The sequence below is a fragment of the Heptranchias perlo genome, chromosome 32 (genome assembly GCF_035084215.1).
Source record: "Heptranchias perlo isolate sHepPer1 chromosome 32, sHepPer1.hap1, whole genome shotgun sequence".
NCBI classification, from domain to species: Eukaryota; Metazoa; Chordata; class Chondrichthyes; order Hexanchiformes; family Hexanchidae; genus Heptranchias; species Heptranchias perlo.
The window spans coordinates 13,016,631-13,043,857 of NC_090356.1; the positions used below are offsets into that span (position 1 = coordinate 13,016,631).

A 27,227-nucleotide genomic window follows, 5' to 3' on the forward strand; every position below is an offset into this window, starting at 1 on the left:
CGCTATCACAAAAGCCAGTCAAGAATGGGCAAGACGTGGCAGTGGTGGCAAGAATGATAACATTTAATGTCACTTTAACATAAACCAAATATAAATGTCTGTCAGACACCCTTGTGTGTACCCTTCGTGATCACAAATCCTTAGCCTTTCTCTTCCTACCACTTCTACGTGGTGCATCCCCTGTGGCTGCAGCAGATTTAGTGGCAGGTTGCTCATGTCCATGGCCGGACTGCTTAGATGCTTTCAGCCTACACTCTCTGGGCTTGGAGCCTGTGACTGCTCCACCTGCACCTGTGCAGGGGCAGACTCGGCCACCTGGAGAAGAGGCAGCATTGTGGGCACTGCTTGTGAGGAGGGCAACGGGTGAGACATGGGAGTGCTTTGAGTGGTGTCCCCACTTCCATGTCCCCTTTCGCCATCATCCCTCCCCTTGGCCAGGCCCACATCACTCCTACCATCCTGCTGGACAACAGTTTGGAGGACATGTGTGATGCCTTGGAAGGCCACTTCTAAAGTATCTGTCAGCCTGTTTAAGGCAGTAGAATGTTGTTTACCCTGATTCCGAGCAGCCATTGTCAGTGCCTGAATGGACTCATTTGTGAGCCGTGCTTAAAGCTCAACGGAGGCTAGCCTTCTCTCCATCGCAGACATTCCCACAGTTACCTGCGACATTATCTCAGACTATCAGCAGTTACGTGCAACACCATCTCAGACAGTTGCTCACATCCCTGTGACACTATCTCAGCGATTCCCTCACATACCTGTGCCACCATTCCACTCATTCAGGAGTTAGACTCCTCCATCCTCTGTGCTATTGTGGAGAGTGTGCGTGGCACCTGTTCCAGTACCTCACAAATGTGCTGCTGTACCTTGATCATTCTCCTTTTAAAGAATGGTCCCCTGGATTCAGCATCTGCGCCCGGCTGAGCAGAGCCTGGAGAGGAGTGCGCCCACCGACGCGGACTCTCCAGAGCTACCCCTGCCACCAGTGTCTGCTTGTGCTCACTTGTGTGTGGTGACTCACAAGGTGCCAACCCAACTAACTGACTACTAGGACCCACCGAAGTGTGAGTATCTGCGCTGGTGGATGGCTCGCTAAGATGTGACGATGCTCCCTCAGAGGCCTGGAGCTCCTCTGAGGAATCGCCTTCTGCCATCACTGTGGTCATTGAAGGGCCTGTAAGAGAACAGAAGGCAATATTAAGCATCATCACAGATGTGTCATGTTGCGATGAGCATACTGAGGTGTTCAACATGCCAATCATTGTTAACATCAATTCATGTTGTGTGTGATGAATGTTAAAGTTTATCACCAGACGTTTGTGGGGTGCCAGTCTCGGCATCCCCAATGGACAGGTACTCGAGGGTACTCGAGGGTGATCCCCAGGGCCTCCTCCTCCTCGTCTGTGAGGACCACTATTTGTTGTGGCCCCCCCCCCCTCCAGTCCTCACCCTCTTGTGTGAATTTTGCACTCTCTTCTAGAAAGGGAGAAAGTACAGACGTGTGAGTGAGTGATGGTGAAGTGGCCGGCCGATGAATGCATTGCTTTGGGAGAGGCTGACCGTGAAAGAGGTGCATCCGAGGGTGAGTATGAGACAGAGACATCACATTGGATCAGGATTGGGGTGAGTGGTAGTGGTGGAGTTACAAATGGGGAGGTGAGGAAGTGCTCATGAAGTGCAGGTAAGTTGAGGATGAGCCTTAAGTGGGTGTGAGAAGTGATGTGATGGAGTAGTCTTGGCAGTGCAGAATAAGTTGGGGTGGGAGGAGGGGGGGTGATGTGCACCACGGAATGCAGGAGAATCAGTAAGTGTACTCACTTTTGCTGACCTAGTTAGGTCATTCAAACGCTTCTTGCACTGGATCCAGGTGCGGGATATGTTGCTGCTGCTGGTGAACCCAGGCCTTCTTGGTGGCAGAGGCAGGGCACTTCCTCCTGCCGGCTGAGTAAAATAGCTCCCTCCTCCTCCTCCCCACCCCGGCCAGTAGCACTTGAAGTGAGGCATCGTTAAATCTCGGAGCAGCCTTGCCCCTGTGCCTCTCCATTGGGTCTCCTTGCTCTTTGCTCCAGCAAAATCCACTGGAGTAATGGCCCTTTAAATATAGATGCTCCAGCTGACAGCCTGTCCTGCGGGTGCACAGCTTTGAGACAGCAAACCCGGAAGCCACGTTAAGGCCACCAATTAAGTTGCGACCGCGTGGGGAAGGTAAGTTTTTATTATCTGGGTTTGCCGCGCGCCCATTGACCCCCCCCCCCCCCCACTGCCATTCCACCACCCTTTTAAAATTGAGCCCTATGTGTGGGATGCAGCTTCATACTGTATGTTTACTTATTATGCAATAAATATGCAGTGGTTATATTAACATTTTTATTTAAATTACAGATTGTAGCATTTATCTGATTTAATAGTCCCATTTTACCATCTGTGTATTTACTGGAAATTGTACTCTGACATAACTCACACCTACCAGCTCCTAGTTGAGAATCCATTGAGAATATTTACTCTTCAGTTCTATTGATCCTACTGCAATATTCTCACACACTCCCAGAATGAAGGTTATTTTTATGAGTGTTAAAATGAGTTATTAATAACTATAAAGCAGTAAACTGTTATTTTCTTGCATTGAGTCTGGCTAATTCCTACCCAAATAAAAATGCAGCATTTAGTCACGGAACTATCAAGCTAATTTAGATTCACATGTTACATCTACCTTGCACCTCTAACAATTCCTCTTGAGTGTAACTTTAGAAGAGTACATCATACAGGACTAGTATAATATTCTGTATTTTCTTAGTCGGTGCTAAAGTGGCTACACATAATCCTTCCAATTCGGAAAATACAGCAGTGTGTTGACGAGTTACACTGCTGTTATTATTCGGTGGAAAAGGGGAAGAAAGTGTTGGCCATGCTGTCTTAGTTGATACATTTGTGGGATGTACATTGGCTCAAAATGCAGATTATCCCTATGCTAGCCTTGAAGGAGATGGAGGCAACAAAAATTTTGGGAGGTGACTTTGACTGCCACTGACAGTGCTGTACTATGGTGCAGGTTGGCTACAATGTCCTTGCAGCAGATGCCACAGATCTGTAATTGGCTCCATACTGGCCCGAAGCCTATGGAGCCAGTTCTCCATGGTCATTGATAGGTATATGTGTCAGGATCTGCAGATGTGGTTGGTATATGATAGCGGGTGTGGGCAGTCCAGCTCTGAAGCCTGCTGATCTCAACATGCCTTTTTTTCATCTTGTACCACTCAACATGAAATACTACATTTCTCCACTTCGGATCCAACTCTCATCATTAATTTATCAGCAGTCACAGGATTTTCACTTCGACATTCCTTGGACACCCATTAAAGTTTGATTTACATCGAATTTTACAGCACAGAAACAGGTAATTCGACCCAACAGGTCTATGCTCCATACGAGCCTCCTCCTACCTTACTTCATCTCACCCTATCAACATATCCTTCTATTCTTTTCTCCCTCATGTATTTATCCAGCTTCCCCTTAAGAACTCCTTTTTCATGTCTCTGCTTTTTTTCTGCTCGTCCTGTTTTGCTGAAGTTCTGGAAATGCTTCAATTTCAGTCAGCATTCCAGTGAATTAGTAGACAACAGTTGGCCGACCGCCCGATCCCTCAAACAGGAAGCCCGGCCCATTTAAGGGCAGGGCTTCATTAACATGCTGCCAGCAAACTTCAGGCCCCAAACGGGCATCCTGCTGCAGCTCGCCGGTTTCAGGACCAGCTCAATATCGGGCGTCCTGGAGGCTGATCCAGCTGACATGAAGGTACGTCTGGGGAGGAAGCTGAAAGGAAGCTCAGAGCTCCTCCTGGCTCCACAAAAATAATATTGGACTTACCTTTTTTGGGCCTCTTATTGATCACAATTTTTTACTGAGTGGAGCATCCACACATATGCTCTGCCCATTAGGCCATCTGAATTGCATTAGGGTCCCATGTAGGTCATAGGACCCCAATTTGCATAGATTAATGAGGCTTCTGCCTGATTCACGTGGGCACTAGAACCACCCAGCGGAAGTCCCAAGTTAAAAAAGCGGCAGCGTGGGAACGGGCCACCTCGATTTTAACTCTGCTACCGTCCCATTTCTGCCGGGCGGAGGGAGTAAAAATTGCTCCCTATGATCCGCATTGTGGACTCACATGCCTCCATACTTGCGGCAGTGGAAGTTGGTAAGATTGGTTTAGGAGAGCAATTGTCTCTACTGCAAACTGTCAACACCAATGGCATCTGCAGAGACAACCTCAGAAAGACAAGTTATGGACACAGTGAGCACAGTGCTCAAGAATGCTCTCACTTCTGCACTGAAGGCTTTGGGGTCCAGGCTTTAAGGGAAGTAGTGGCACGTTTCAATTCTTTTGGTTACAGAACAAGAGAAAGATTCAGAGACTTTATGGGTGCTCAGCGTTCTTTGCTTACATAGAACCATCTCATAAAGGTCACAGCACATAGGGGGAAAACAGCAGCAAAACACAATAACGCATATATCCTATGGATTGCAACATAAATTGAATTAATTAATATATCCAGCAGCCTCTCATGCTTTCAGTGTGCCGAAAAGAAAGCATCCCCTGTCAGAAGTAAACCTAACAGACCAAATGCAATGTTATGCAACAAATGTGATTTATAAGTCCTCCCCTTGAACTGGTTCAAGCATCGAAAGTGCTGCTTTAGCACTCCAAATGAAGGCCCTGGTTCAATAAAATAAATTATATAATCCTTTTTGCAACCACAGAACATCCCAAAGCACTTTACAGCTAACAAATTACTTTTTGAAGTGCAGTCACTGTTGTTATGTGGGCCAATTTGTGCACAGCAAGGTCCTACAAACGAATTAATGAATGACCAGATATTTTTGGTGGTGTTGGTTGAGGGAGGAAGGTTGGCCAGAACAGCAGGGACCTGGCAATGATCACTCTACTCATCCTTTCAGGCAAGAAATCCATCTATATTATTCACATCCGTCATTGCTGTGCTGATACTCTGACATTTAGCCCTTCTGTAAGAGCAGTAATACCAGATCTGACTCATAGTTAAATGGTCCCTTTTTGATTATCACTCGTCCTGCATAATCTTGAATACGTTTTTCATATTTGGCCTTTAACAAGGCTTAAGCAAGTTAAATTGTCCTTTCTTAATCACTCAGGTTAAGTTCCATAAGACTATTTTTGGAGGGCGCTAAACACAGATGATTAATTTTCAATAAAATTATTGAACAGAGGAAATGCAGCCCTTAGTTACTTCACCTCTGGTTTAAATATACTGAATGATTGAACTACAGCCAATTGGGGTCCAGGATGCTCTTTTATCTCTGTATTTCATGTGTTTTTACGAAATAAACCACATCCTTATTTTTATCAAACTTTGAGAAGTGCTGAAATCCAGTAGCAGTTGCTTCCCCCCAGGAAACGTTCACAAACACAAGAGCCAAATTATTATAAATGGATGATACTTGCAGTATGTTTGTCTGCGTCCCCCCATTGACTGCTCAGTTTATAAGCCAACCTAAACTACTTCCATCTATTTCAAAGTATCTTACGCAACATGCAACAGTCTCCCTGCATTATAATAAGGGTCAAAATCAACTCAGCATCAGTTAAGTGGCCCTGTGCTAGTTAGCTTATGTTAGCTTGGCTCATTTGCTAACACCCTTACCTCTGCATCAGACATTTCAGAACAGTACTGAGAGAGTGCTGTATTGTTAGAGGTGCTGGGATTAGTTTTCACCTTCATGGCCATTGGCTGTAATCTGGCAGAGTAAATCGCCCACCCACTGTAGAACATCATATTGATTTTAGCTAAGACACCAGATCAAGGCCCCGTCTACCTTTTCAGGTGGGCATAAAAGAGCCCATGGCACCTTTTTGAAGAAGAAGAGCGAGGAGTTCTCCCAGTGCCTTGGCCAACATTTATCCCTCAACTAACCATCAAAAAAGATGAACTGGTTATTCATCTCATGCTGTTTGTAGGATCTTGCTGTGAGCAGATTGGTTACCAAAAGCAATTCCTTGGCTATGAAGTTTGTTGGAACATGCTAAGGACATGAAAGGTACTATATCAATGAAAGTTCTTCATTTCACCTCAGTAAAATATATTCACTTCTCACTTAAATTTGTATCCCTTCTTTTTATCCCTCATTTCTTTCCTACATTTATTCTAAGTATTGTTTTAGTTGTCACCTGCTCTAATTAATTTTTTACATCTTCTTGATTTATTATCCATTAAAAATGGCAATTATTGCCAATTTTCCTTAGCAGAGGTTAAACTGCTCTAAGGCATAGAGAGCATTTTCATTTCTGCTGAGCAGTAGTAGTAATAATATCATTGACTAGTGCTACTTACAATAAGTGACAACATTCAAATAGTTTTGAAAAGTTAGTATTAAGGAGCACCAGTAACAAATTGGACTGAAGCATTGTGACCCCAGCAATCAAAGTAGAATGGGATTGGAGGTGAACCTGAAATCAATGTCAAACTTTTCAAATCATTTGGGAACACATACACACAAGTTGCTAGAATATATCGAAAACATGTTTCACACCTCGTTCAATATTTTAGTGTCACTGACTCCTTCAGAATGCCAGTCACAAACATTGGAAGATACCTTAAGTTGTGCTGGGTTTGGACTGTTTTTATGTTAAGCGCTCAACTGGGATATTTACCAGCAAAGCTTCTGCTTCTCATGCATGAGAGAGAAAATTCTAATTCATCTTCACCTCATCGGTCCAGTCTGAATCTAAATGCAGATCTTCAATGTGCAAAGACAGCTTTATAAAACTCTGCCAGTCAGCTAACCTTCTTAAACTCAGAGGTGCCTTTGGTTGTTTCAATATATTCACAGAAGTACCACAGGCAGAACTACAGAATTTCCACTGATGCACTGCTGGACACCCAGTAAACTTCCACAGCAATATCTCAAGATATAACTTTCAGTCATAGGATGCAACTAAATAAAATGGAGATGTTACTTTTAAGAAAATCTATCAACTTACGGACAGTTTAGAAATATTCCAGTCCCCATTACATGGATAGCGTGAGGGTACTCGTAAATCATGGACTGAAGTATATTGTATTGGGAAGCGGGAACTTCTCTGAATTAACAAAAGAAACTCAATGTAAGGAGTGAAAGAAAGAGATGATTTACTGACACCATGTGGCCAAAATATATATGATGAGGAGATGCCGGTGATGGACTGGGGTTGACAAATGTCAAGAATCTTACAACACCAGGTTATAGTCCAACAATTTTATTTGAAAATCACAAGCTTTCGGAGGCTTCCTCCTTCGTCATTCACCTGACGAAGGAGGAAGCCTCCGAAAGCTTGTGATTTTCAAATAAAATTGTTGGACTATAACCTGGTGTTGTAAGATTCTTGACAAAATATATAAAGCTCCATATGTAACTTCAATACCACATAAGATAAGCTGGCAAAAAGTGTGGTAACAAAATGAATAGCAGATTCTGTAGCGGAAAAGCAAAGCGCCTCCGGAGATAATTTTCCACTGGTTTTGATGTTTCTCTTCATAAAGTTCTCAGTGATGTTGGTCCAAATAATGCCACCGGCATCTTTGCTCCCTTCAATACCCATTTCCAAACTCAAAATTTCAAGGAAGTGTATCCTGGTTTACTCTGGTCACATGTCCAATTCACTACAACATCCTGCATTTGATGTATATAATTAGGAAGCGGGAATGCAATGTTGTACAAATGTGAGAATAAAACACAAAGAAACAATATGGCTTGATTTTGAAATAAGTTCTCTATCTTCCAAATGTAGAATTACGCTTCTTTTTAAACTGGGAAACATTGGGGGTGAAATCCATCTTTGGCAGGGGCACAGAACAGGCAGTAGCAGATCGGCTGCCCGTTATATGCCCGGCCAATTTCCCTTTCTGTTGAAGTCAATCAAAAGGAGAATCAGGCGGGGTGTATAATGGGCGGCCAATCAACTAAATTCCGTTTTGCACCCCCACCAAAGTTGGATTTCGCCCCCATCGTTTTTACAGCACCAACCTTCTCTACATCCTGGACAACCCGATCCATCTTATGAATCATGTGATAGAGGTCTTATGAAGATTATGAAGGGTTAAGGTAAAGTTTGTTCCCACTAGTTGGAAAGCCGGTAACAGAGGGCTCAAATTCAAGATGATCACAAAGAGAATTAAAAGGAAGCTCAGAATAAATTACTTTACACAGAGGGTGCTTAGCAAGTGGAATTCTCTATCACCAACTGTACTTGAAGCAGAGTCCATAAATTCTTGTAAAAGGGAATTGTAAAAGTTGCTTGTAAAGAGGAAAATTAAGAGTATAGGGAACAAGCGCGAGAGTGGGATTAAATTAAGTGGCTCATTTGGAGAAAAACACCAGCACAGACTTGATTATCTGAATGGTCTGTTTCTATGCTGCAACATTCTATGATCCTAGGCTAAACTTTCATTTCAAGTATAAATGGATTTTGGTAATTTGAACCAACTACTATGCCCACAGTACTTTTGCTCCCCCATATCAACACCAACACCAATAGGGAGTTGATACTGTAGCTATGGAGGACAAACTGTCCACTGAGGCCAATGTAACACCTCTTCTACCAATCTGCCTGTGGCAGACTAACTCAGCACAGAATAGGGATTTAATTTGAGATTTCAGCACACTGGAGAGTGTATTTGCCTACTCGGAGGAGCTAACAGGACAAGTTTTGAATATAAAACTGGAAAATGTTTGCCCCGAATCCCAGATGAATCCAATAGTTGCACATCTCTGTAATATATATTTTACACAACAACCAACAATACCAGTGTTTCCTAAGTGCTGTATGCAAAGTATAGCTTATAGCTTCATTAACATTGTGGCAGTAGAGGACTGCTAGCCCTTCCTCATTTCTGTTTATAAGTTCATTATGATAGATGGATTTATTAAACTTTATATATTCTATTTTATATTTGAGCTCCATAGCTCAGAATGGCCATTTCTGGTGTACCAACCTCAAGGGTTTCTTTAGCTGTGTTGAAGATTAGTTTTTGCATAATGGCAGCTGATACAAGCATAATCATTGCTGCTATTACTTGTCTTTGTGCTCAAGCTCTGTAATCAGAATGATAAAAGATTTGTGATACGTTGTGCAAAACAGTTGAAAATATTCCAACATTCAGTTCAGAATTCATGTGATGATGTTTAGACCATGCATTGACTGATTTAGCTTGAAAGATTGTAGATGTTAATGCTTGTGGCAGCATTGTTTCTTTGTCAAACATAATGATTTATCTGCTAAGATTTGCAGGTATAAGATCAGATATTAACTAAATAAATGCAGGTGTCAAAGGAAATAATAATGAGAAACAATACAGATTTGATTGTGTTGCTATTGATAAATTGTGATGTTAAATATACTTCACCACCATTGTGATTTTCTGTAAACATTTAGACAGTTAGGAAACTAGATGCTCCAGTGAATTAGACACTGGCATTTTACCTCTGGGACGTGGATTCAATCCAGCCTAGACCGATGGGATGAAACTGTCCTCCGGCTTCTGCCTATAAAGTTTGGCCAGTTCAATTCATTTCCTAGTGGAAACGGACTTACTGACCCCAATTGGTAATCTCACTCACAGAGGCCACAGGACGGTTGGTATGGGAGATGAAAAAATATCATTCTGGTGCAGTAGGAGTGCTTGTCTGAGGTTGAGTGAGGCATTTGATTGAGACAAAGTAGAGGGAGCTTCACTCTCTGTATCCAAGTGTGCTATATCTCACCTTGGTGCTGACACTGGATGCCTAAAAAGGGAACAGTTCCATTCCTCAGTGCTAACACTCCTTGCCTTGATGAACATAATTTTTTTTAAAATTACACTTAATTGTTCAGGTGATGTCAACATTTTGTCTGCTCCTTTTATCATTAATGTCGGCTCATCAAATATCATATCACTGTACTTTACATTCCAGGAGTTGTTCAGAATATTCCTATATTTAGCCCAGTATTTACTTGCAGTAACATCAAAGGTCTTAAAATTTTGCTTGTGAAGTTTAGCATACAAATCCTTAATCTGCTCAGATTAAATTCCTTTTTGTCCTCTATTTTAACAAAGATGTTAGCTCATTTGTTTTAATATTTCCTACGTTAATCTTCACATAACTTAATTTCAAGGCCTAAGTGTTTGCTTCTACATTTAATTTTTAGTTGTCCCAGGTCTTAGCGAATTACTGGTGTCATGAGCTTTAATGAAACGTTTCAAATGTTGTTGGTGCTGTTAATTTTGCGAGGCTTCCACCTGACTCTGCGGGCAGCTTGAGAGTTGACAGCTTAGATTTTGATTCTGCTGCATACCTTAACATCTCTTAGTTTTCCTCAACTATCCACTTACCAGAAGAAATAGACTTGTTGCTTTCACAAAAGTTCAGTTGACAGAATAGCAGAACAATTTCAGTATCCATTTCAGAATGTTCCTGGTGCGGTTTGAATGGTGTGGAAAATATAAAATACTTGAAAGAGGTTCAATTGTTGACATCAGGCTCACAGAACAGGCTCGAGGGGCTGAATGGCCTATTCCTGTTCCTATGGCAATATATCATAATCTCTTTTTTCATACTCTGCTGCCATGATGACAGAATTTCATTTTGTCATTGATGGTGACCTCTTCAGCATTTCTGTCCCATTAACTGTTAAATTTGGCTGATAAAATGTTAAAGTTGGTATAGATAGAATAATTAATAATATTCCCACATTCAGTTCATAATTTGCCTTGACAGATAATGCAGATGAAGCTCTATCTGTTGATTTGGTGGCCTGTCATTGCACAATTCCTTTGGTTTCTAATTCGGTAGTTGTCTTGTATGCTGATGTGATTAAAAAGCTGTGAGCTGCATTGCTAACTATTAGGATTCAGTTGTTTCTGGAAATGAGCTTGGTAACATAATGGATATTAGTAGACACCTCCTTATTTCACTCTCTTCAGTCATTGAGTCACCAGAGTAGACAGTTTTACCAAAGGTAGCAACACTACCATAGGTGAGGGCTCCTCCTGCAAGCTCCCATTGTAAAGGTTGTTCTTAATATAGCAGTTGTGTGTTTTCTCATTTCATTCACAAGTTGTATAGTGTTATGCTGTAATCAACGGTTTATCATTTAGAAGTACATTTGTTGCTTGCAGTGTTTGTTCTCTACTTAGTTTTGTAATCAACTTATATCTTGATATATTTGATAAAATATGTGGTGTTATAAACTCTCTAACAGTGAACATTTATTTCAGGTGTTAATGAAACTGACATTGATATTGAATGAATAGATGCTCACACAGTTTTACTGATTACTAATTTTAAACTTTAATGTATTTTACGTTCATTCTCTGTAACTCTGAAGGTATTTGATAGCTTATGTCCTGTTTTTATGTTACAGACATCATCATGATGATATAACTTACTAGGGCTATCAATGGGGAACATATTAATTGAACAACTAAATCAGAAAATGTTTTCTCACTAATCTAACAAGTGTATTATGCTGTTTTACCTAGTTACCTAATGGTCAATCTCCCTTTTAGTGTAGCTGGTTTAGTAGCCGTTTCACAAGAACTTGATAAAACCTGTAAAGTTGTCCACTCCCGTGCTGAATAAAATGTTTAGCTTGTCAATGCCATTTATGATACGGATAGCACAGGAGATGGCGATACAGATTGGCTTACAGCAGATGTTCTCCATTTTCACTGGATACAGCAACTATAACAGCCAGTGATGCAGGTACTAATTCTATTACAGCCACAAATTCCTTCATGCTTTGTGTTGCTGTTAAAGTTGTCTTGTCAAATGGAGTAGGTGTCACTCTAAAGAGTATTCTTGAAAAATGATACTGTTTATTTCTGAACTTGGAAGGTGAGGTATTGGAATTCTTGAGGTTTTTATTACACGTAATGTTGGAATTGCTCGACACCATCCAAGATAAAGCAGCCCGCTTGATTGGCACCCCATCCACCACCCTAAACATTCACTCCCTTCACCACCAGCGCACTGTGGCTGCAGTGTGCACCATCCACAGGATGCACTGCAGCAACTCGCCAAGGCTTCTTCGACAGCACCTCCCAAACCCGCGACCTCTACCACCTAGAAGGACAAGGGCAGCAGGCGCATGGGAACAACACCACCTGCACGTTCCCCTCCAAGTCACACACCATCCCGACTTGGAAATATATCGCCGTTCCTTCATTGTCGCTGGGTCAAAATCCTGGAACTCCCTTCCTAACAGCACTGTGGGAGAACCGTCACCACACGGACTGCAGCGGTTCAAGAAGGCGGCTCACCACCACCTTCTCGAGGGCAATTAGGGATGGGCAATAAATGCCGGCCTTGCCAGCGACGCCCACATCCCGTGAACGAATAAAAAAAAAAAAAATTGTCTCCCAGGCTGATGTTGATTGCAAGGTCTCTGGTGCCAGTGAGTTGAATGATACTGGTGATAAATTTTTTTCTTCATCATTGATGTCAGTTTTATTTTCGTTTTATTTTTACCCTCTAACATTTGAAAATGTCACTACCTCAGAAACCGAGTCAGCCACAAGATATAGGATTGAACCTATCTCATTGAGAAAAGTCGTTGCCTTAGTTGTTATTCCCTGTGATAGAACCGTCAAAAATATCTCCAAAAGTAGTTCAGAAGCTGGTCATTGTAACATTACCAATTGTCTGTTCAATGATATTATACTGTTTGGTTCCATGTTTGTATTAGCTGTTGAACTTTCAATTGAGCTTGTGGTTTGGGGTCCTGTTAATTCAGAACTTTTTGGCATCATTAAAATCAATGAGGTTGATCGTGTACTAGATGTTGACACATTTTTCCTAACTAATGTTACATCAAGCTGTTCCCTAGGCTCATACACGTTAGTCAACATCGGAAACTGATAGTTTAGATCTTGATTGTGTCACTGTCACGTTCGTGTTACTTATTTCATTTACCGTTGAATTTTCATGTAATGGAGTAGATACCATTTTAGAAACCAAGTTTGATGAACCATTGAAAAGTTCAGAATTTGTCTGATATGATGACACTGCCCACGATTTGTTGATTGCCGTTTTGTTTAATTCAGTATTTGTCTTGTACTTTAATCTTTTTGATGACATTTGTGGTGTTGTGAGCAGTGGTGCTAAATAAGAGGGTTTGGTTGCCAATGAGATTAACTTTTGTGACAGCAAAATGGGTGTTGGTGCATTAGTGCCTACTGATGTTAAACTTACTTGTTCATCAAGTTTGTCTTCTGTTGAAACTGAGACAATAAATAGCTCAGGTTTAGATTCTGTGACAGATGTCTGCATTTCTCTTTCTGGTGAACTGATGTTATCAAATGGCATATTGATCATTGTAGAGGCCATTTTTGAAGAAATGGTTGGAAACATTTTCTCTTTTAGTTCAGAATTTTTGTGATAAGCTGCTGCAGCTATTGAGATGTCTGCTTTATTTAATTTTGTAGACATGACAAATGTTGACATATTAGATAAAACTTGAGGTAATTGGCGTTTCGATGCTGATTCTGATGCCACTGAAGCCAATGATGCAAAGGGCACTAAAGTTGATCTAGTTTTTGTAGTTAATCTGTCCTTATGATTTATATTGACCTCTGCAGATGATACCACTAAAGTATTTAGATTCCATTCTTCCTCTGATGTATATTGCACCATCATTGTTGTTTCAGATCTAGGATGTAATGTTGATGCTGGAGTGATAAAAGTAGACACAGATGCTGTGGCCAGTGGTTGATGTGTTGCTTCTATCTCTGGAAACTCCGCTGTTGCAGATTTGGCTGGGGCGAGTCTTTCTGATGTAGCGTCTGGAGGATGTTGTGTTTCAGTGTACACTGATGTAGGCTTTACATTTATCCCTGATTCTGACTCCCTGTAAGAAGCTCCACTTGCTTTGCTTTTTTCTATTGAGAATGGCATTGTTTCTGCCATAACTGATGATGCTGCAATCAAAGTATAAATATTAGATGAATCTGTCCCGATGTATTCATGCCTAAACATAGAAGTCTGTCAATAGCTAAAAACACACATTCTATTAGAGCTTTCCAGTAACTTTTATCATGAAAACCTATCAAGAAAGCTTTGCACACAAAAAACGTATACAAACATGTCTGTAGATTTCAACATCGAGTAATCAATCATAATTATTCCACCACAAAAATCATTTGTGCTGATTTCATTATAAATACTTAATAAGACTCATTTAAAGATTTAAGCACTGTGTGAAATAATTATCCAGATAGTTTACAAAGACATTAAATTCCTTACATTTGCAATCAAAATAATTCTCCAAACTCCAGTGAACTTCATTGACCATTTCTTCAAAGATCAGTTTCACGTTTACTTTAATAAAAGGCTGCAAATCCATAGCTCTGATAGACTCGTGACATGCCTGAAAAGATGTTCAGCTCAGTATAAAAAAGGCATTGATTAGCCAAACAAGTAGAATTCAATCTTCATTACACTCACAATTCTCTTTTGTTATGTGTATGGTACAAGAACTTTATCACTGATTCGACATGGGATTCCTTGGCAGGTCATTGCCTACAGATTGTGCACTGGCAGTGGAGTGCTTGAAGTAAGACTCCAGAAAAGGGATGACTTAAAATAAGGGCTACATTATGCAATACATGCATTTGAAAAAATGTTTTAAATAAGATTGAAAGGTTCAGTACTAAAATACTGTCCCACAACCCAAAATAAAAGTTACAAGGATGAAGCATAGCTCACCTGGTATGGCGGAACAGTTCTGTCATAGTTCTTGGGTGGGTAGGTAAACAGGAGTGAAGGTATAAAAACAACAATCCTGCCTTGGTACACCAAGGAATGAGAGCACTCTCCATTTTTGCATTCTCAGTCCATTCTAGGGATTAGCATTCTAACTGCTCCAAACTGAAGAAGCACTGTGACAGCACACGGATAGTTGGTGTGGCCTCTTAGGTCTGAACATGCCAAGGACAAAAGGTTCACCTTATCATCTTTTTAATGTGCTAGTCCTGAATAAAATAGAATAGTACAACACTGCCATCTTGTGAAGGAAAGCATGATAAGATATAAATACATTGTAGTGCACTGACGTGGAAACAGTTTAAATCTGATAGCCCCTATAAAGGTTATTTGTTTCCTATTTTTTCTGGTTCTGGTAGATTGTTGTACACTGAATGCATTGTCTTTCTCGTCTCCTTTTTCCATCAATCTTCTCCACCGTCCACTTCTGTCTTAAAGGTATTGACCACTTGTTGCTGTACGACTCAATAGGTACCACGCTGTTTTCCCACCCAAGGTGCCATTCTCCAGCACGAGCCCAGCAGGTGAGCAATGACAAACCACTAGACCATGGGTTGCAGTGGTATCATAGTCAATCCCAAACCTGTTCCCAGCCAATGACTGCACGTTGCAGCACAAGGCACTGGATGGCAATCAGCGGCAAGAGCCCCGGCCATTTGCCCCCTACTCAGGGCCACTGAGATAATTTTAACACTGCTATGGTCACTCTGGATGAGATCAACTAACTCAACAAAGACTAGGGCTGAAACCTGACACATTCTTGGTTCTTCTGGCTCAGCTGAGCCATGATGGGAACAGTGGTGTCATTTCTATTGTGGTATTTTATATTTATTTTCTTCACATGAGCAAAAATCGTTTAAAATCTTAATTCAGTTCTATAAAACGCATCAACTGTTAAAGTTCCTTTAAGCAGGCTACCAATTAAGGAAGATTATTCTCACTCCAAGACCAGCAAACAAGATGATGGTTCCCATCCAACTATTTCGGATAGCTTTTGGTTGATTTCACTATACTAAATTTTTTATACACTGTAGCTGTTTGCTCTGAAGAACCAGCTGTACAGGGTATAAATAATAAAGATGAGACGCTACAAGCAAATAACATGACTGAAGATAACAAAACTTCGAGAATAATAACACCTATATAATATATTAAAAATCTTATTTCTGTGTATATTTCCAGTCTATAAAACCTTAATACTGTTGATAACTTTCCCCATCATAAATTCTGATGTCCACATTTATAATGGCAGCTGCCTATGTAAACTTGTCAGGCTGTAATTAAACTGCCCCACCAGTGGTGGCATTGTAGCTTCTCAGTTTTACATTTTCTAGCTTCGCAGACTCTACTGCAGACAAACTGCTATGCTCATCCAACTCTTCAGCTGTGGTTTAACACTCCTGCGTTTGTTAGCCCACGATTTTCCATCCATTAAGGTGAACTTCTCTGCTTCCTTAATGACTTAGATGAAGGGACCAAGTGTAATATATCCAAGTTTGCTGACGATACAAAGCTAGGTGGGAAAATAAACTGTGAGGAGGACACAAAGAATCTGCAAAGGGATATAGACAGGTTAAGTGAGTGGCCAGAAGGTGGCAGATGGAGTATAATGTGGGGAAATGTGAGGTTATTCACTTTGGTAGGAAGAATAGAAAAACAGAATATTTTTTAAATGGTAACTATTAAATGTTGGTGTTCAGAGAGATTTGAGTGTCCTTGTACACGAAACACAGAAAGTTAACATGCAGGGACAGCAAGCAATTAGGAAGGCAAATGGTATGTTGGCCTGTATGGCAAGGGGGTTGTAGTAGAAGAGTAAGAAAGTCTTGCTGTAATTGTACAGGGCTTTGGTGAGGCCACACCTGGAGTACTGTGTACAGTTTTGGTCTCCTTACCTAATGAAGGATATACTTGCCTTAGAGGCGGTGTAATGAAGGTTCACTAGATTGATTTCTGGGATGAGAGGGTTGTCTTGTGAAGAGACATTGTGTAGAATGGGCCTATACTCTCTGGGGTTGAGAAGAATGAGAGGTGATCTCATTGAAACATATAAGATTCTGAGGGGGCTTGACAGGGTAGATGCTGAGAGGCTGTTTGCTCTGGCTGGAGAGTCGAGAACTAGGGGACATAGTTAGGATAAGGGGTCGGCCATTTAGGACTGAGATGAGGAGGAATTTCTTCATTAAGAGGGTTGTGAATCTTTGGAATTCTTTACCCCCGAGGACTGTGGATGCTCAGTCATTGAGTATATTCAAGGCTGAGATCGATAGATTTTTGGACTCTGGAAGAATCAACGGATATGGGAATCGGGCGGGAAAGTGGAGTTGAGGTCGACGATCAGCCATGATTGTATTGATTGGTGGAGCAGGCTCGGGTGGGGGGGGCCGTATGGCCTATTCCTGCTCCTATTTCTTATGTTCTTATGTTCCCAAATTGCTATCCATTTTGCTATTTAACTGGAAATAATACTGTAAAATCAAAGTATTGTATAAACATAAGCACAGAATGTATGACTTTAAAATGGAAGCTTAATGTCGTCTGCATGTCCTGGCCCAATTATCCCCCACCCTCTAATCCCTCTTCACCTAAAGACTACACTTGGTTTTGACTCCCCATGTGCAACTATACAAGAGTTTGACTTGTATCGCATTAAAAACATTGATTTTGGGTTCTCTTCTGGTCATCTGATTATCTCATTCTATCTGTGTTGGCTTCTAGCAATCAGATTGCTCCGAATGAATCACATGACTCATGTCATCATTACTGTTCTAGTGATTTGATTAATCCATGGGAATCACATTATTCCATATTCCCATTATTTCTCACATGATCTGAATGGCATGTGGGAACCATGTGACCTGTAGAGTAGAGACTCTCAAGATATCTTTTTTCTCAATAATGTCAGGTGTTCTTTCTCCTCATCTCTTCACAGTCCCACTCACACCTTGAACTTATCAGCTTGCAGTTGCACTGGCCTCGGGGCCTCAAGCTGCTAGTCATTATTACTTCCTCTGCAATTCAGCAACCCTGCTCTCAGGCCCTGGTCTAGCCTCCCCACTCTCCCTACCGCAGCACATCTGTTCTGCTGAGAGCCAGAAGTACTCCATGCTGTTTTTCAAACAATGCGACGGGATCTTTAATATCCATATGAATAGGCAGATGGGACTTTGATTAAGCAGGTCATCCAAATGATGGTACTTTCAACAATCCAGCACTTACTCAGTATTGTACTGGAATGTGAGCCCAAATCCTTGAATGGGGCTTCATAGCAGAAACTTCAGAGGCAGAGGCAAAAGGCCTACCTGCAGTCTCAGTTATATCCACTCTCTGATTAGTATTAACTGTATAGAAACCACACGCAAGTATCCATCTACATGCCCTTTGTATACTTCAAATACTGACCTGCGTTTCTTGCATAAATACTTTGGGGATGCTGATCATTACAAAGTCTTTGTTTTCCATCACTGTGTATGTAGCCACCTGCTTTACAGTGATTGACTTCAGTATTAGTTTATCTTTATTATAACTTCTTCGTTTGACCAATCCCATTCTCTTTTTAATGATGGGTATGTTAATCTCTTCAGAAAATACTGACACTGAAATAACAAAGATGAAGATATATATTTATAATAAAACAGCAATAGTTGGAAAATGCCACATACTGGTGAAAGATCGGAACTATTATTTGTCAAATACTGGTATGGGTACCAGATCTGTAGCAACAGTCTATTATAAAGGATGTGATAACAGAACACTTGGAAGGCATTAACGGGATTTATGAAAGGGAAATCATGCTGGAGTTTTTTGAGGAGGTAACTAGTAGAATAGATAGGGGAGAACCAGTGGATGTGGTGTACTTGGATTTTCAGAAGGCTTTTGATAAGGTCCCACACAAGAGGTTAGTGTGCAAAATTAAAGCACGTGGGATTGGGGGGAATATACTGGCATGGATTGAGAATTGGTTGACAGACAGGAAACAGAGAGTAGGAATAAACGGGTCTTTTTCCGGGAGGCAGGCAGTGACTAGTGGGGTACCGCAGGGATCAGTGCTTGGGCCCCAGCTATTCACAATATATATCAATGATTTGGATGAGGAAACTGAATGTAACATTTCCAAGTTTGCAGACGACAGAAAGCTGGGGTGGAATGTGAGCTGTGAGGAGGATGCAAAAAGGCTCCAATGTGATTTAGACAAGTTGGATGAGTGGGCAAGAACATGGCAGATGCAGTATAACGTGGATAAATGTGAGGTTATCCACTTTGGTTGTAAAAACAGAAAGACAGATTATTATCTGAATGGTGATAGATTTTGAAAAGGGGATATGCAACGAGACCTGGGTGTCCTTGTACACCAGTCGCTGAAAGCGAGCATTCAGGTGCAGCAAGCAGTTAGGAAGGCGAATGGTATGTTGGCGTTCATTGCAAGAGGATTTGAGTACAGGAACAGGGATGTCTTACCGCAGTTGTACAGGGCCTTGGTGAGACCACATCTGGAGTATTGTGTGCAGTTTTGGTGTCCTTATCTGAGGAAGGATGTCCTTGCCATGGAGGGAGTGCAACGAAGGTTTACCAGACTGATTCCTGGGATGGCAGGACTGACGTACGAGGAGAGATTGGGTCGACTAGGCCTATATTCACTAGAGTTTAGAAGAATGAGAGGTGATCTCATTGAAACATATAAAATTCTAACAGGACTAGACAGACTAGATGCAGGGAGGATGTTCCCGATGGATGGGGAATCCATAACCAGGGGGTCACAGTCTCAGGATACGGGGTATGCCATTTAGAACCGAGATGAGGAGAAATTTCTTCACTCAGAGGTTGGTGAACCTGTGGAATTCTCTACCACAGAAGGCAGTGGAGGCCAAGTCATTAAATATATTCAAGAAGGAGATAGATATATTTCTTAATGCTAAAGGGATCAAGGGATATGGGGAAAAAGCGGGAACAAGGTACTGAGTTAGACGATCAGCCATGATCATTTTGAATGGCGGAGCAGGCCCAAAGGGCCGAATGGCCTACTCTTGCTCCTATTTTCTATGATTCTATGATTCTATGATTGGAATTTAATGGGTTATGTGGATAAGAAAAAACAAAAAATGATCAGGAGTGTGTATTGGACTAAAACTCTGGTCTAAATACAGAATCTTGATCCATAGTAGGATTTGATAATAAATTTTGATGAATGAACGTGCTTTTGTTAATGGAAATTGTTGATCTTAAGAACGATTTAACTTCATTAGGGTTTAAGTATACACACTAAGAATCTTCAGAACACATACCTGGTGAACAGCTTGTCTCCATTGAATATGCATAATAACCACTCACCATCCAGAGTGGCAATACTTCTACAATGGTGCCCATTACCTATATTTTAGATACACAAGAGTTAATTAACTGGCTCCTATTGGTGAACCAAATAAATCAGAGTGTACAAAAAGCTGGTCTGTTTTTTTGCAGACAATACAATGCTGATTCTGAAATATGTTTCTTTTTAATAGCCAATTTTCTCACCTTCTCGTGAAGGTATTGACTCCGTACATGAGCATTGGGCATTTCCGGCAACTTGCTCAAACGGCCTTCACAGTGAGTGCCTGTGGAACCATACTCCAGCATGAATCAGCACTTTCAGGAGAGATGGGGAGAAATTTGGGGCAGAAAGGTTTGTAATTTCCATAAGTGTAGAAAATTCAGTTGGCTGCTACTGAATGTTTGTTTTTTTGTTGCCTGGTGTGGTTCAAATGAAATAGTCCAGGATGAAGGAAAGCATGAAACAAGAGAGAGAGTCACAACCCAACTGATCCAGTTCTTCTATACTCACCACATCATGAAGACTAAACAATATACAGAAATCAAAACAATCAATTGGGACAACAGACTATGAAACCTAATATTTCCTTTCTTGACTATGTGGTTGACTGAGGCAGTGTGGGCTTGATGCCAACTTGCAAAAGGAGACAATGAACCAGTCACAATCCCAACGGACCCAATTTTCCTCTAAAAATTTACTAGAATTCAGCGTCTACAAATCGAATTGCAGTATGGGAGTTGCACCCCTTCCATTTGGTTCAGCTGTGCTGTTGGGTTGCATTCTGGTTAGTCAGGAAGGGTCTTTTGTCATTGCCCGGTGGCTGGGCTCTAAGCTAAAGGCTTAATACAGACTTATATGTTTATACTCATGTAGTGTTTATTATAAGAGAATTATCTCTCACATTGACACTTCTGGAAAAAATGGTTTGGCTGGCATTGCTTCATCCACCAATTCTTATGATGATGCTTTTATCCCATCCAGTCCAGTCTTTACATATAGTAACATACATCACACTGATGATGGTATTAACAGACACTTAATGGAAGATTTTCCACCTGCCCTTCCATTGCATTTCAAGATTTTTTTTTATTCGTTCATGGGATGTGGGCGTCGCTGGCGATGCCGGCATTTATTGCCCATCCCTAATTGCCCTTGAGAAGGTGGTGGTGAGCCGCCTTCTTGAACCGCTGCAGTCCGTGTGGTGACGGTTCTCCCACAGATATTATGCCTCCCAAGCCCATGATTTTCCACCCATTAATATTAGACCAGAAAATCATGGTCTGGGAATGTGTAATTTCCAAATGTCCGTTCCTAGCGGTGCCGGAAGTACCAAGTGGAAAATCTCCCCTACAATGCATTTGTGTCCCATCCTTCTGTCTGCTATTTTAATGGAGGCACTAAACCATTTATTTTAAATAGCTTAATGGTTCTGCTAAGATAATGGATAGAAGAACATCATACAAACGCACTTAGCGTTCATTAACAGTCACCAACAATAATTTCTGGTTTAAAATGTTCCACAAGAATCAAAATATCAAAGTAAGGAAAACAAACTTTGAATCATAAGGGTAAATTCACTGAAGCTTTGTTCCCAGCGTGAAGCCGCTTTCAAAGGGACTGCATGTAGAAGAAGTCGTGCTGTGGTGTTGCAGCCCTATCTTTGACCTGCATTCCTCACTCAATGCTGGGAGCACAATATGAGTAAATTTCCCTAAAATGTGCTGGATTTCCCACCATTGACTATGAATGAGGGAAAATCTAGGCCAACATTTCTTGAAAGAAACGTGTTTTTTCATAATAATATAGTTGAGAAATATAGATAAATACAAATTAAACATCTTTAGTGGTGAACCAGCATTGAAATGACTGCACTGTATCCAGTCTCACCTCCTGTGTGATAAGAAGTCCCCTTCTTTTGCCTTGTATTGTGATATCAGTCTCATTCATTGCCACACGTAAGCCAATCAGGCTGGCGTCTTCCAGTGTCACTAACCATTCACCTCGGAATAAAAGGGACCAGGAAAACTTCAAAAACACAAAAAAAACCATCAGTGCTACAAATCGCAATGTTGCATCCAACCAATCAAGAAAATTGACTCTGCAGTGTAATTAATATTTTTATTTTGTTAATTGTATATTCCTATGTTTTTTTGTAGTATAAGAAGCTAAATATAATGCAACTTAGATGCATCTTTATTACAAAAATGTTGAACTTAATTTTTTTTTAACTTCCTCCCCTTACTCCACTTTTTTGAGGGATGTGCTACACAAAGGAGGATGATTCCATAGGCACTGGAGCCTTCCTGTTCCTCATCCACATGGCCAATCCCATGTGTCAGCATGATATTTCCCCACATTAAAGCCTAGCCCAATCATATCCTCATTCAACCTCCACATGTACTTTCCAGCAATCCTGGCTGACTATGGCCCGAACTAGGCCAGGAACACTGAGGCCAATTATAAGTCCCCTACTGTCATCCCAGCTGAGATCAGCACAGACCTCAGACACAATCTAGTAACCCACCATGCAGTGTAGTTACCAATTGATCCACAGGGGAATCCTACTGAGGTTTATAAAGTGGCTTAGCATTATCATCCCACTCACACCTTACAATTCTGGAGACCAGTTCCTTGCACTGTACTATAAATAGGGATATGCCTATGCAGATCAATTCTCTCAATGAAGGACTTATTTAATAAATATCAACGGGCCATTATTTCAATCAAAAAGGGTTACAGAAACCAAACACAGGACTAGAAATTTGGATCACGACCCAATTGGGGCACCTTCCAGGTGCAGCGCACACACTGTATGGGCCTAATGAGGCCGGCGGCAGGACTGTGGGAAATTGGTCCGCCGGCCTCATTTGCTTACAGGCTCCAGGTGAGGTAGCTCACCGGTCCCAAGAGGTACCAAGTTCGGCCGGCTCAGATACCATTCAAGGTTGTAATTAGAACCGGGAAAGGGGTGGGGGTAGTAGGGAGGGGAGCGAATGGTGGGTGGCCTGCAACAGCTGGTGATTTAATTTGAAGCCAGAAGGCACACTCCTGCTCTACAATAAGGTAAGTAAAAAAAATTAAACTTACCTTTCTGGTGGCAGCCTCTTTGGCTGCCAAGTGCCTGAAGAAACAATCCAAATTTGCAAAGGGGGCCTCAAACTTGCATTCAACCCCCTATTTGCATAGGCAAAGGTCCTAATACCTGTTTCAGGCATGTGCTCTGGATGCCTATGGAGGAGCCTTTACCAGTATGGCGGGTGGCGCACTTCGAGCGCCGAATGAGTGGCACCTGCCACCCGCCATACTGGACCCTTAGGCGCCCATTTTGCACCTGTAAAACGGGTGCAGCACGATCCAATTTCTAGGCCACTGTGTTTGAGTTTGAATTAGAACGGAGACTTGAGCACTCCTTGCTGTATGTTATTTTCTACTATAACAGATAAAGTGTCTGAGTGTTATAGTGAGGAACAAGTCTGAGATGCAGTGATTGATAAATACTAAATCAGTGCAGGATTAATACCGTAAATACAGCATCCCTACCAAGCTCTGTGTTAGCACTGGTGTGCCATTAAAATTGGGACTTACCAAACCGTCCACATTTCCTTTTGGCAATGATCGTGTCAACTACAGAAACATAATACAATAAAGTTGCTTACACTTCACAACAAATGGAAAGACAATTAACGAATGAATACTGTATAATCATTCACATCAGAAGAACTTACTTGAAAATATTCAGGGCTGCAGAGAACGCTTTCCTTGCCTGCGACTAAGATTACCATTGGACATTTCATGATGAATTCCTCATGCCTCCCTCCATTTGCAGCTTCTCTTTTCCATACAATGACTTGCAGCAAGTGATAATTACCCTGTAATGATACATTTAGCATGTCAGGTAGATTATCTGTACTGGGCTCATTCATTCAGTAGCTGCCAGAATAGGTAAGGGTTTTAATGATGCTTTGGGTCCCTCACATTGGCTAATATTAAAGACGCAATTTGGTTGTTTATGTATTCGTATCTGGTTCCATTTAAATTATTCTAATTTTTTCCAAATTCACTCTGTTGGGGTCATTTTGATTTTGGGTGACAGTGTAAAACGGGCCCTATCAATTTAGTCCCTCGTTTTACATCTCTCTTGATTTTCATTTCCATTGAAGTCACACTCTCACTCTGCCCTATATCTACTTGTAAAATTAGCATACAACTTCTACAATAACACGAGATGATGCAGAGTTTGGTTGAAATTCTAATCTGTTTTATTTCACAGTAAGGTGAAATGTACAGAGTAATAGACATTGGAGTCACTTAGTTCAATCAGTAGAACTTATAGTCGTGCATTGATACAAAATAAAGAAGACGCAGCACTATCCCATTTCGGTGGGTCGTCTTACTTAACTGAAACAATGTTCCCAGAAATTGCTCTGAAAATATCCACAATTCTAACAGGGCTCACTTGTATAATCACTCATGTCAGAAGAACTGAGAATGCTTCCCTTGCCTGTGAATAAGATTTCCATTGGACATTTCATGATGAACTCCTCATGTCTCCCTCCATTTGCAGCTTCTCTTTTCCGTACAATGACTTGCAGCAAATGGGAGAGCAGGTTCCAGTGACCGCACATGCACAGTTAAACGCGGAAATCCGGAAATTGCTCTACCGGATGCGAGCCTTCTCCAAAAGCTGCGGGAGAGGGACAGCTCGCCTGCTGAATGAATGGACCAGTGTGAACTTGCTCTCCTGCCCAACTGGAAACTAATTAATCTCTCCACAAAAAAGGTATGCTGGGTTTTTTAGGTCTAAATTAACTTCTAATGGTGTGGTAAGTCTTAATGACTGCCAAACAACCTCTCTAGCACTGAAAATTAACTTTTCAAAATGTGGAGTCTCATTACTTCCGATTTTAATTGTTGTTGGACATTTATAAAAACAATTTTTTTAAATATTTTTAAAAAATTTTAAACTTTTTCTGCCTGTCTCTTTTAGCTCTGTCTTTTCATTTGATATTTCTTAACCTGTCTTTATTTCTCTTTATTTTGCTTTCTCTAACTGATTTTACATTGAATTTACTGTAGTCGCTTGCACTTCCTGGTTCTGACTGCACGGCTTGTCAAGGATGCTTCAAGCTGATGGGTTGAGGGGAGAGAGATGCTTTCCCTGCTCTCACAGCTCACAGAAGTCCGGGAATGGATGCTGCACTTTTTTCAACTCCCCACTGTAGCAAGTTGGCGCCCAGAAGCTGGCAGATAGTTTGTGGGTGAGTTTTAATCTAACGAATGGCGGGCACCGTTCGTTCACTGCTCAGCACAATTTCCAGACTATTATTATCTCTCTGCGTCCTAGCATCCTACAGCCCAGGACAGAACCACTCTCAATGCAGTTCCCGTCTTTTGAAGCTTTTTGCTACCTTCTGCCTGCCTGTGCAGTGTCCTCGTTCCAAAAGTTCTTTTCCTTTTTTGGTGTCTGTCTCTTTTTTAAAAACCTGTCTGCAGTGTCAGCTTTTAGTCAAAACTGATTACCCCCCTCCCCAGAAGTGGAGTCCACCAGCCTACTTGGCAATGAGTCCTGCTGAATTCAGATGAATATGATTGTCACAACAGCAATGAATGTGTACAGTCGCTGGAATGCCACATTGTCACCAGGATGCTGGTTTAGAAGCCCCATCCGATACCTCATACATACTTTCGAGCCATGCCATCCTATTGTTAAGGGATCGAGAGCTAGTAAGGAATCTATTTTGTATTCAGCCCTTAAAAGCTTGAAGAACTTTGCTGACAGTGCAGTCTACAGAGAGGTCACAAAAAGCAAGATCTTGAGGTTAAACAACACATTGATTACAATCTGAACTTTCTTGCAATTCTTGCATGTCCAGTGACTAACTCATCAGTAGCATAGCCACAATATAATACATCATATGCCTTACTAGAACATAAACATCAGCAGCTTCAGCTAGCCTCCGGGACCATGAACATCAGATGGAGCGCTTAGGGTGTTAGATGTTTAGAGAGCCTGGAACTCCTTGATAACAACTGGTATGAGATGGTACAGAGTGTGTAAAGTTATGAAACGTATATGGTTCAATATAGTTAGAAAGGGTCTAAAAAGAGCGAGATCGTAGTCAGAAGTTTGAAGATGAAGCAGAAGGAAGAGACCTAGAAACGACTCAACGACCGTAACAGTTCCAGGGTGTTGTCTGTCAGTATGTTCATTTAACTCTTAATAAACTTGCAAGTGTTTGACTCCTGCATCTAGAACCCTCATTTCTGGTACATAGACAAGAACTGCAGCCTCAATCTATCTTATACTATGAACTTTCCATAGAAAAATGGTCAAAAAATCCAGAATCGTGACAACGAGCTTTTCAAACGATTCCAATTATGCCTGATGGCAGTGGAGTTACAGCACATTGATGGGGAAGACTGAAAAGCTATAATGGGTGAACGCATACTGCATTAGATGGGGCATGAGCAGAGAGAGGCAGCTGTCAGAGGATAGATTGAACTGATGGTTTGACTGGGACATGTTTTTTTTTCTAGTTCTATATGTGGAGCATAGGATTCAGACGCTTTTGTTGAAGACTTTGACAAATATTTGGTGTGATGGATTCAGCTGAACGGCTTCCAAGTATTCCCAAGTTTCCTTACGGCTCCAGTCTAATTACAGTGCAGTATTTAAAAAGGCACTTCAGTACGTTAGCACTTTTCACAACAGTTGCCGTAACTTAATGATGTTTTTCCAGCGGTTGCTTTTATTTCAATAATAAATATAGAGTAATCATAAAATATGAATATATATCACTGATACTTATGCAGCAAGAACCCGCTTGTGACGATATGCAGCCTTTGTTGTAATTATCCTGCCTTACCTCATGCTGCACAAAGCAGCCGTTGTACTGTACTCGGAAGAGGTCATTTCCATTTTGATCAGTGGTGAGGGAATAGCCACAGTCAGCCAAGAAGTTGTTTAATTGGTCCGGAGTCCCTAAACCAACTTAAATGAGAAGAAACAGTGACAAACATGATAAATGCAGCAAACTATATTAAATATTGTTTTCTGTGCACTTTGCTAAATTTAGACCCTCATCCCTTTATTTCGGATTTC

General features: G+C 41.2%; 1 protein-coding gene across 2 annotated transcripts in view; it reads right to left on the bottom strand.

Annotated features, from left to right (window-relative positions):
• Positions 1-11,347: 11,347 nt before the first annotated feature.
• Positions 11,348-27,227, bottom strand: part of c32h1orf127 (chromosome 32 C1orf127 homolog) — an 81,602-nt gene continuing 65,722 nt past the window's right edge. For both annotated transcript variants that reach the window (XM_067970386.1, XM_067970385.1), the window contains exons 4-11: positions 26,992-27,116; positions 23,851-23,994; positions 23,711-23,749; positions 22,013-22,150; positions 20,097-20,181; positions 18,217-18,410; positions 14,296-14,419; positions 11,348-13,970 (exon numbers count right to left, since the gene is read on the bottom strand). In XM_067970386.1, the coding sequence (XP_067826487.1) occupies positions 12,892-13,970; positions 14,296-14,419; positions 18,217-18,410; positions 20,097-20,181; positions 22,013-22,150; positions 23,711-23,749; positions 23,851-23,994; positions 26,992-27,116 (1,928 nt within the window). In that variant the 3' untranslated portion in view covers positions 11,348-12,891. The remainder of the gene's footprint in view (positions 13,971-14,295; positions 14,420-18,216; positions 18,411-20,096; positions 20,182-22,012; positions 22,151-23,710; positions 23,750-23,850; positions 23,995-26,991; positions 27,117-27,227) is intronic.